The following is a 10,008-nucleotide window of genomic DNA, read 5'->3' as shown; positions in this document are numbered from 1 at the left end:
GAAGCCCCGCCCCCTCCGCAGCGCCACCGCCCTCCCGTTGGCCCTGTGAGGTGCGGCGGGAGGGGCGGAGCCAGGTGAGTGACGTCATCCAGCGGCCATCGGTAAAGCGCTGCCGGGACGAGGGAGCGGTCGCTGAGTGGAGGGCGAGATGTCACTCAGAGGGGGCGCCGCGAACTGATCGGGAGAGAGTTAATGGCGCCCACCTCAGGGAGCCCCGCCTCCCACGTCATCTGATTGGGTGTGGAGCTGCCACTCAGCTGCAGAACGAGTCGTAATAGGACGTTCTGTGGCGGGTGGGACTGAGCGGTTGCTTATAAATGAGCGCCTGGAAGCCCTGAGGGTGTCCCGGGATCGGTGGTGTCGCCGTTGTGGTGTCGTTCCGTCGGGCGTGGGTCTCTCCGAGGTGTCCTGCGCTCCCCTGTTGGAACCAGTTACGTGTTTAGGGGAGTCCTCCCCCATTTTTGCAGCCTCAATAAAGTCCGAGCAGCCACGCGTGTTTCACCGGTGTCTCGGTCAATCCCGGTCCCGGGGTGGGTGAGCCAAGCTCCGGCGCTGTGCCCTGTCTCCGTGGTCACCTCTGCCGTGGAGGTTTGGGTTTTTCATCCCCCAGAGCAGCTGACCGTGACAGCTCTGTTCTGGTGTCTGAGCTCCCACCAGTTTCTTTCCACCAACTATTTGCTCTAAAACCCATTTTTTTAAGCTTATACCAACATTAGCGTCAGCATTACCCTATGTGAGGAAAAGCTGTGGTATGGGAACCTCTCCCCACCCGATGCGCAGCAAAGCAGTCGCTGGTTTCCCTGCACTGCTGGCCTGTACTGCAGCACCCCTTGATGACCTGTCAGCCCCTCAGATCACCTGCCCATCTCCCTGCCTCTCCTGGGCACAAAAACGCTCCTTAATCTACTTAAACCAAGTGGTGTCTGCCCTGGCTTTGAGTGAGGACATCACCTCTGCCTTCTCACGGCTTCTGTCTCTTGCTCCAGCCCATGGGAGATGTCTCCTTCCCAGTGGTTGGTGGCAGCAGGTGTGATGGTGCTGGCCATGGAGGAGGTGATGGGCAGGTCCCTTGACTGCTGTGTGTCAATGGCAGCCTGGGCCCATGGCAGGAGAGAAGGGTTCATGTAGTGAGGATGATGATAACACAAATTACTCTCAGCACTCACTGTCCATGCAGTTGGTACTGCCCGTGGCCGCTGTGCCCTTCAGCATCCACTGGAAATCAGATGTCATATCTTCAGGGTATGAATCTGCAGTGATTAGAAGGGGGAGGATGCTTTGCCCCACCACACCTTGGGGGTAATCTCTCTGTCACTCTGCCTGGAGGGATGAGCTCATGCTGTGAGAGCTCCTCTTTTAGAGCTGCTTTCCTTCCAAAGCTGGCACATGTTTATTTTGAACTTAAAATGAGATGACTGTTTCCATCCATTTCCAGCATTAACCCTTGGGTTGCTATTTTCTGTTTCCTCCCACCTGACGTTTTTCAGCACTGTTCCCATCACTGACAAGAGTCATGGACAACAGGAGGCTGCTGGAGCAGCACCAGTGTCCATAGGATCCTGATGTCCCCAACAGATCCAGCAGCAGCTCAGGTGGTGGAGCTGCCACTCTGCTTTTTAGCTCTGTGGAGGGGATGGCTGGAAAGGGAGAGGGCTCTGAACCCAAACTTGTTGGGGGAGTAATTCAAAACAATTTTAGGAAATTTAAGAAAAAGCCTGAAAATGCAGGATGCAATTCCAGGCACAGGTGCTGCAACTGGGCAGCAAAAATCAGCACCTCAAGGGGAGCCACTTTCCCAGTGGCACTGGAGTCACAGTGGCTCATGAACACAGCAGAAATAAAGGTCATGCTGTGGCAGATGAAACAGAGAAACAGACTTTGTACAAACTTGGAATAGAAATGGCTGCTGCAGGGATATGGAGTGACCTGCTCAACACATCTGCTCTCAATAGGCTGAAGTGCAGGATGGGGATGCAGTGGGAGATGCTCAGTGAGGGAGCTCTTCCAATCACTCCAGCTGGGTGAAGAGGGGGACCAGGCACTTCCAACACCTCATCCAGTGCTCAGGATTGGATGTTTCAGACATCAGCCTGAATCTCCCTTTGCTGACTCGGATTTTGCCCCAATATGTTGGTGTGGCCTTGCCCAAGCAGGGGGGACCCTGTGTGCCCCCTCCAGCTGTTTCCTGTCCCCTCCTGCCCTGCAGCATCCCAGAGCTGTGTGCTCATGCCAGGAGAACGGACAGTGCCTGGTACTCTGGCTGGGGCCCTGGGATGCTGCCACAGGGCTGGTGCCCCCCGGGAGAGCTGGCCTGGCCAGGTCCCCACTACTTGCCCTCATTTGGGTATTTTTAGAGGCAAAATGTTGTTTAGTTGTGAGAAAGAGAATGGCGGTCGCAGGAGGGGAAGCTGGGCAGCAGCGATAGGGCAGCTCCTTCCGCAGGCAATGCCTGTGCAGCTCCAACCACTGGGGCCAGACGCCTCCAGGAGTCAGCACTTGGGACCCATCCCAAGCCAATTCCACTGGGAACCTCTGCTGACTCCAAAGCTCACACCATGAGCCTCCCCACATGGGGCCAGCAGGCACTGTGATCCTCACCTGTGATCCCTCCTGGGGATCCTCACTGCTGCGAGTACCCACATCCCATCCAGCATCCCATCCCATCCAGCCCCCCCAGACCCCAGCTGAACTGCACCCACCCCGACAGGGGCTGGGGGGGCTGGCGGGGGCCAGTGTTCCTTGGGCTCCAGCTCCCAGGCGCCAGCGGCTGTTTTTAGCCCAGAAGAAAGTCCAATGTTTTGAGATTTTCTATTTTGAGCAGCAAAGCTGAAGAAGTGGAGCAGCCCCTGACCCCCGGGTGTCTGTGCAGAGCGATGCAGGCAGCCAGGCAGGGTGGGTGTGGGGCAGCTTCTGCCCCCCAAGGGGGATGCGGTTGCCCCCGGGTCTTCGCCCCACAGCTGCCTCTGTGGCCTCTTGCACGTCAGGCTGTGCCGGAGCCTGTTCCCATGCGATCCCATCTCTGACACTCTCCCAAGGGAGAACGGCCTTTCCGGCACTGAGATATCATTCCTCCTTTCCCTCCTGCAGCAAGATCCCAGTCCAGCCCCCGAGCAGGATGTGGGGTGTCCACACCAGACCTGCGACCCTCATTCCCCACCGTGGCTACGTGTGTGCCCTCACAGAGCCCCCGTGACATAGCACAGCTGGCACGTTCCCAGAGGGGACAGCCCCGGCAGAGAGGCTCAGACTGGGCTGCTGTGGTGGCACAGCCAGCTCAGCCCAGTGCTGGTGACGCTGCCACATGGAGGGTTTTGTCTCCTCGCAGCAGCTGTGGGGTCCATCCCCTGCACAAGAGAGTGCGGACATTCATCTGAGAGTGGGGAGGGCTGGTACTCACTGGAGCTGCCACAGCAAGTTGTCACCATCACTGCTGCAAGACCTACATGTGGGGTGATGCAGGTGACAAAAGGTGCTGGCAGCTGGTGCTGCTTTTTGGGCTCCCTGGAGGCAGATGCCAGCACCAGGCACAGGCTTTGGTCTCGTTTTATTCAGTCCAGCATTTCCAGAAGCACCTCAAGCTGCACACTGGCACTGCCATCCAAGCTCTGTGGTAGGGCCAGATGCTGTGAGCACTGAGCAGGGTTGGGGGCCACGTCCCCGGTGTCCCAACAGGTCCCTAAGAGCAGTGCCGGCGGGGGACGGCGAGGAGCCGGCGGAAGGCAGCACGGAAGTCCCGGTTGAAGAGGGTGTAGATGAGGGGGTTGACGCTGCTGTTGCAGTAGCCGATCCAAAAGAAGAAGTTGAAGAGGGGCTTGGACACGTGGCAGCCCTTTCCACAGAGAGCCCCCAGACTGTAGGTGAAGAAGAAGGGGAACCAGCACAGCACAAAGGCCCCCATCACCACAGCCAGCACGACGGTGAAGCGCCGCTCCCTTGCCCGCACCAGCCGGCGGCGGCACAGCAACACGCTCTGGTGCTGGCTCCGGCGCCTCCATCCCGGCATCCCAACTCCCGACACCTTTCCATCACCGCTGGAGGGGCGCGGGGAGCGGGCAGCGAGCAGGGCAGCCGCCCGCCGGGCAGTCAGGCGGTAGATGCGGCAGTAGACGGCGACCATGACGAGGCAGGGGACGAAGAAGGAGGCAGCGCAGGAGGCCAGCACGTACCAGGTCTCCTGGCTCAGCTGGCACTCCCTCCCGCCCGGCCATGGCCGCAGGAGTGGTGGCAGTGCCACCAGGGCCGCTGCCGCCCACACCGCCCCGATCATGGCCTTCACCCGCCGAGGGCTGCGGCGCAGGTTGAGCCGTGCCGCCCGTGTGACGGCCCAGTAGCGGTCGAGGCTGATGGCACAGAGGTGCCCGATGGACGCGGTGCAGAGCAGCACGTCCAGCGCCAGGTACAGGCTGCACCACAGCCCACCAAAGTACCAGTAGCCCATCACCTCGTTGGCCAGCGAGAAAGGCAGGACGAGGATGGCCACCAGGATGTCTGCCGAGGCCAGGGACACAAGGAAGAGGTTCTGTGGGGCTTGCAGAGCCCGGCTAGTGGAGATGGCCACTACCACCAGAGCGTTGCCCACCAGCGTGGCCAGCAGGACGGACAGGGCGGCCAGCAAGATGAGTCCCGTGGCTGCTGGTGAGTGTGGGGCGCTGCCGGCGCCGCTGCTGTTACTGGAGATGTTGGGAAGGGCGCTGGCTGGCTCCATGCTGGCCCGGCCCCTCAAGCAGATAAAGGCCCACGGGGCTTTCCCCCACCCTGCTCACCGGTCCCGAAGCGGCTGCGGCGCAGCCCCAGCATCGCTGAGTCCCCGGAGGGCTCTCCCGGCTGCCTGACTCCTTCACTGACCCGGTCTGGTGGCGAGGTCGTCCTGGCCCAGTGGTTGCCCGGCTGGGCATGCGGGACAGCGACGGTGCTGGGAAAACAGAGAGGCTCCCACGGCAGCGCTGCTGGCTCTGCTGGTCCCAGTCCGGAGGAGGGCGGGCGGGAAGGAGGGAAGGAGGGAAGGGTGGGCCGATATCATTGGCAGGAACCCAAACATCTGTGGGCAGTGGGAGAAGCTGTTATTGCCACTTAAAGGGCTCCTTTCAGGGTCGCCATGGTAGGAGGGCTCCAGCCACGGGTGCCAGGGTGCCCGGTGGTGCAGGGGCACTGCCCAACCATGCCGAGTCATTATCCTGCTGATCCCAGCCCAGCAGCACCACAGCAGCACCTTGCCTGGCTGCCCCGTGCTGTGCCTCGCTCACTGATATGCTGCTGTGGCACACAGTGAGGCACCATGGACCCCACCAGTTCAGCCCTTTGGGGATGAGGCAGGAGCCAGAAGATGCTGCCTGTGACAGCTCAGTACGGGTGGCTACAGACCTCAGGGTTCAGCTGTGGCATCATCACCATGTGTCCCGCAGCACGAGTGTTTGGTGTGCCCCCAGCACCAGCTGGGCTGAGCAATGGCGGTGGGTGGGAAACGGGGAGCCTGGTGGGTGTGGGGTACCTGTGACAGCAGGGTTTGCAGAGGGAGGACCCAAAGAGACACACACAGGGGCGTGGGCGCTCCCCCTTTATTAGAGCTGAGCAGGGACGGTGGGCACCAGCGGCCACAGGAGCAGCAGCCCTGTGTGTGCATTGCCAGCTAGAGCCGTGTGGCACCGTGCGGGAGAGGGCGAGGAGAGCCCACCCGCATGGTGGGGCTGGGCATCTCCTCGGGGTAGGAGAGGGCGGGGTTGTCCAGCCCCAGCCTGGCCTTGTCGCGGGGAGCGCCATCGTGCTCATCCCAGCCCTCGGGGCTGCGGCAGCGGTCGGTGCAGCACAGGGTGGCCTGGGTGATGACGCGGTCCAGCGGCTGCAGCGAGTGCATCCAGGCGGGGAGGAAATCCCAGGTCTGCAGCCACTTGGGCAGGCGCCCGGGGCTGTGTGCCTGCAGCGCGTTCACCAGCCCGACGAAGAAGAGGAGGCCGAGGAAGGGCGCGCCCACCCCCACCAGCGCCCGCCAGCCCGCCATGGAGATGCCGAAGATGAGGGAGGGCAGCAGGAGGAAGCAGATGATGAGGTACAGCACGGCAAACCAGCGGTACTTGGCCGTACGCTCGCCCAGCGCCTTGGCCATGCGGATGGGCAGGCGGGTGAAGGGCAGTGGGTACCACAGGAGGATGCCCGAGATGTTGAAGAAGAAGTGGCACAGAGCAATCTGCAAGGATGGCATCCCCATCAGGCCCCAGGGCACGTGGGCTTCCCCCAGCCCCAGCCCTGCCCAGTGACCCCGTCCAGCCCAGCCATGGCCCCCGGCTGACTGTACCTGGAAGGAGCTGGCCAGTTTGTCCCCTGGGCTGGCCAGGGCAGCCAGGATGGCAGTGGTGGTGGTGCCAATGTTTGAGCCCAGGGTCAATGGGTAGGCACGCTCAATGCTGATCACCCCCAGGCCTGTGGGAGAGGCACCCTGTCCATCCCATCGCTCCTGGCAGTGCCATCCCAAGAAGGCACAGCTCCTTTTGTCCCTCTGAGTGCTTTAGCACCCACAGGCCAGGGGATGGCACACAGCAGGGGATGAGGAATGGCCGGGACTCACCGATCAGGGGTGTGATGGCCGAGGTGAAGACAGAGCTGCTCTGCACCACAAAGGTCATCCCAGCACCCACCACCATGGCGAAGTACCCAGTGAGCCAGCTGAGCGGGTGTGGGAGGTCTGCCATGGCATGGCCATGGGCATGGACACAAACAGGGACATGGGCATGGACACATCAGGGCTGGGGGTCAGGGGCAGCCGGGGACAGGTCTGAGGATGGCAGGTGGAGATGGGCATGGGTGGCCATGTGGCATGTGGTCCCCATCCTACTCACCAGTGTTGATGACCTTCTGGATGGCTTTGGCCACCTGCCCCTTGAGCAGGGAGTTGAGGAGTTTGACCAGGAGGATGAGGCAGGTGCAGAGCACGACAAGGGACCCGGCCAGCAGCACCAGCCCCACGGCCAGGTCAGGCAGTGGTGTGTCGGTGAAGAGGTGCTCACCTGCCCCACAGCACGGCTGGGCAAGGGGCTGGGGCTGGCCCGGCCCCGCTCACAAACCTGCCCCCACAGACAGCCCCACACCTGGACCCCAGCGCAGCATCTCCCAGCCCTGCCCCACATCATGACTCCAGCACTTCTCCATCACGTGTACAACCCCCAGCCCTTCTCACACCTTCCCAGCCCCATGCTCTGTGCCACAGCCCTGCCCAAGCCCTCCACACCCACTCACACTTCTGCCTGGTGACGTTGTGGAGGACCTCGATGCCCTTAGTGCTGCAATGGCTGGGGGATGTGCAGTTTGGGGGGGTCCCAGGCCCTGCAGTGGCGATCTGCAGGGAGAAGGTGGGCTACAGCTGGCTGCAGCATCCTCAGCCTGCCCTTGCCCACCACCCATCCTCTGTGGGATTGTTTGGTGGCCCCAGCAGGGCCACAGGCCCCTCACCTGTGGAGATGCAGGGCCACACCAGACGCGGATGAGGCTCCGGTTGCGCAGGCTCTCGTCCCCTGTCGCGATGCCCGTGATCACAGACTTGTCCAGCTGCAACAACACACATGTTGGAGAGGGCTAACAGCACCCACAGGCTGGGGACATCTTCACTGGCATGGGGACACCAGTGTCAGCCTGGGGACACTTGGATACAGCTGCCATCAAAGGGACACCAGTGCTGGGGACATCGCCACCAGGCAGTGGCGTACTACGCTGGCAAACATAACAGATGAGGAGACCTGGATGATGAGCTTGGTGAAGGGCTCTGTGATGATCTTCAGCAGGTCAGGGGCATCTTTCCCGCTGCGGATGTTGAATGTGGCCACAACCAGGCGGGTGATGTGGTGCAGGTACCCACTCACCACCTCCAGTGGCAGCAGTACCAGCACTGAGAGCCAGTTGAAGCAGTCGTGCACCGTGGCACCGGCGAAGGCCCTGTGCAGAATGGAGGAGCCCGTTGGCATGAGGTGGTCCTGAGGGGGAGCCCCCAGCCTCAGAAGTGTCCTCTGACCCATCCAGCTCTCACCGTTTGAACTCACTGCGGTCACCAGCCTGCATGAGGGCCACGATGGTGTTGGTGACCGAGGTGCCAATGTTGGAGCCCATGATGATGGGGATGGCAGAGCGCACCTCCAGCACTGGGGACAGAGAGACGTGCTAGCCTTGTATGGCCCGGCTCAGGGTGACCTCATCCATCCATCCTCTCCCTCAGCCTCAGGTCCCCAGGAGCCTCTTGGGCACACTCACACCCTGAGGAGACCATGCTGACGATGATGGAGGTGGAGGTGGAGGAGCTCTGCACCAGCACGGTCACAAGGATGCCCACCACCAACCCTGCCACTGGATTGGAGAGGATGGCGTTGTCCTTGAAAATGTCCCCCGCCACCTTGCCTGTAAGAGAATGTGAGCACAGGCTGCTGGCACTGCCAGTGCCACCAGGTTCCCAGGCATCCCTGCCACCCTGCTACCTCCAGCCAGCTGGAAGGCAGAGCTGAGCACGTCCAGAGAGCACACGAAGAGGTACAGGAACCCAAACATCAGGGGCACCTTTAGAAGGGAGACACAGAAGGACTGGACCCTGGCCCAGCACCCGAGCTCTGTGCAAGACAAGAGAAAGTGTTAAACTCCTGCTATGGCATGGTCCTGGCTCCCCAGGCTCCTACAGCCTTATGCCACTCTCATGGTTCTTGGCAGCACAGGTCCCAGGGTTCCCTCCATCTCCTCCCACCCTGGAGTGCCTTGTGCCAGCTCCCCCATTGTCCTCAGCTCTTCCCACATCACCCCAGGACACTGAGGGTCTCTCCACCAGCACTCCCCTCCCATCCTGGCACCCCACAGTCCTGGCACCCAAGTACCCCAGGTGCCTCTGTCAGATCTCTGGGGTGTTCCCTAGCCCAGGTGCTGCGAGGCCCCCACCACCTCCCCAGGTCTCACCTGGCCTCTGCAGCTCATCCAAGCCCAGTCGGTGCCCCTGCCAGGACAGCGCGTCCAGCTCGTACCGCTCCCGGCCCTCGCGCAGGCGCCCCGGGGAGCCGGGGCAGGGGAAGCCATGGTCAGGGCAAGGCACAGCACTGACGGTGAAGGGGCAGGTGTGGGCACCCGGCAGCCGGTGCAGAGCTGGGGAGAGAGGGCACCTATGTCACAGCCCCGTCCTTGCAGGGACCTCCCTGCAGAGGAGAGCCCAGCACTGCCAGAAGCAGAGCTGGGCCAGGTGAGGAAGAGGAGGAGGAAGAGGTGCCTACCTTGGGGGCTGGGGCAGTAGGCGAACTGTGGCCCATGCACAACCCTTCCTCCTCGCACCGGGCAGCGACCGGGCAGGACCGGGCTCTCCGTCCGGTAGGGCAGCATCGTTCCTGCTGAGGCTGAACAGATGTGGCCGCATGTCACCACAGCTGTGCTGCACCAACTGCCTCGTCCCCCCAAATCCCTGCAGTGCTGGTACCACTGAGGAGCACCATCCCATCATCTGTTGGTCCCCTGGGCCACCTGCTGCCGCTGTGCCAGCCCAGCAAGCTCCCAAAGGGCAGGCAGGGCAGGCAGGAAGGGGACTCCTCCCGCCCAGGGCTCAGCTCACCTGGGGGTGGCCAGGCACTCAGGGCAGTGCCACTTCCACATGCCACATCCACGCGTCTGTCCAGCGAAGTGGCCCTTTATACACAGGCCAAGAGCAAAGTCTAAGGAGCCCCGCGTTGCCCCTCGCCTCCGCTTGCTGCTCACCTCCTCCCCAGAAATTCCTGCAGTTAATGGGTAACCCCCACACATCCCACGTCAGCCGTGGCCCCGGCGGGATGGGGCACGTGCCCCCAGGGTACCGCGGCCCCGGCACTCCCCGCCTCGCCTGCCCGGGGTCTGGGAGAGCCACAGTGATGAGCAAAGCCGGGGCACTGCTGGAGCCCAGTGCCCAAGAGGTGATGCTGGAGGAGCCTCAGCTCTCCATTGTTTGGTGCCATTTGGTTTATCCACTGCACGAGAGGAAGAGGAGGAGGAGGAGGAGAAGGGCTTGCTGCTGGTGCTGCTGGGGCA

At 62.1% G+C, this 10,008-nt stretch overlaps 2 protein-coding genes across 2 annotated transcripts; both read right to left on the bottom strand.

The window, feature by feature from the left end:
* Window positions 1-3,531: 3,531 nt before the first annotated feature.
* On the bottom strand, window positions 3,532-4,705 carry LOC102102017 (alpha-2Db adrenergic receptor-like). The gene has a single exon (XM_005523779.3). It carries the CDS (start codon window positions 4,703-4,705, stop codon window positions 3,677-3,679), a length of 1,029 nt encoding a protein of 342 aa, XP_005523836.1. The 3' UTR covers window positions 3,532-3,676.
* Window positions 4,706-5,537: 832 nt separating this feature from the next.
* On the bottom strand, window positions 5,538-9,684 carry SLC34A1 (solute carrier family 34 member 1). The gene is made up of 13 exons (XM_005523780.2): window positions 9,560-9,684; window positions 9,228-9,347; window positions 8,920-9,102; window positions 8,454-8,582; window positions 8,233-8,376; window positions 8,012-8,123; window positions 7,725-7,920; window positions 7,441-7,536; window positions 7,228-7,327; window positions 6,831-6,998; window positions 6,560-6,676; window positions 6,290-6,414; window positions 5,538-6,181 (listed from the first exon to the last, which is right to left on the bottom strand). Exons 2-13 carry the CDS (start codon window positions 9,331-9,333, stop codon window positions 5,627-5,629), a joined length of 2,031 nt encoding a protein of 676 aa, XP_005523837.1. The 5' UTR covers window positions 9,334-9,347; window positions 9,560-9,684; the 3' UTR covers window positions 5,538-5,626.
* Window positions 9,685-10,008: the final 324 nt, after the last annotated feature.

The sequence above is a fragment of the Pseudopodoces humilis genome, chromosome 17 (genome assembly GCF_049639895.1).
Source record: "Pseudopodoces humilis isolate 2021_Gansu_Grassland_sample_001 chromosome 17, ASM4963989v1, whole genome shotgun sequence".
Classification (NCBI taxonomy): Eukaryota; Metazoa; Chordata; class Aves; order Passeriformes; family Paridae; genus Pseudopodoces; species Pseudopodoces humilis.
This window is presented reverse-complemented; position numbering and strand designations above follow the sequence as displayed.

Coding starts and splice junctions, on each gene's coding strand:
- SLC34A1 (XM_005523780.2), bottom strand. CDS start 9,333: ATGCTGCCCTACCGGACGGAGAGCCCGGTCCTGCCCGGTCGCTGCCCG. Junction 6,677..6,830: donor CCAGAAGGTCATCAACACTG/GTGAGTAGGATG, acceptor ATGCCATGGCAG/ACCTCCCACACCCGCTCAGC. Junction 6,182..6,289: donor AACTGGCCAGCTCCTTCCAG/GTACAGTCAGCC, acceptor CCATCCTTGCAG/ATTGCTCTGTGCCACTTCTT.
- LOC102102017 (XM_005523779.3), bottom strand. CDS start 4,705: ATGGAGCCAGCCAGCGCCCTTCCCAACATCTCCAGTAACAGCAGCGGC.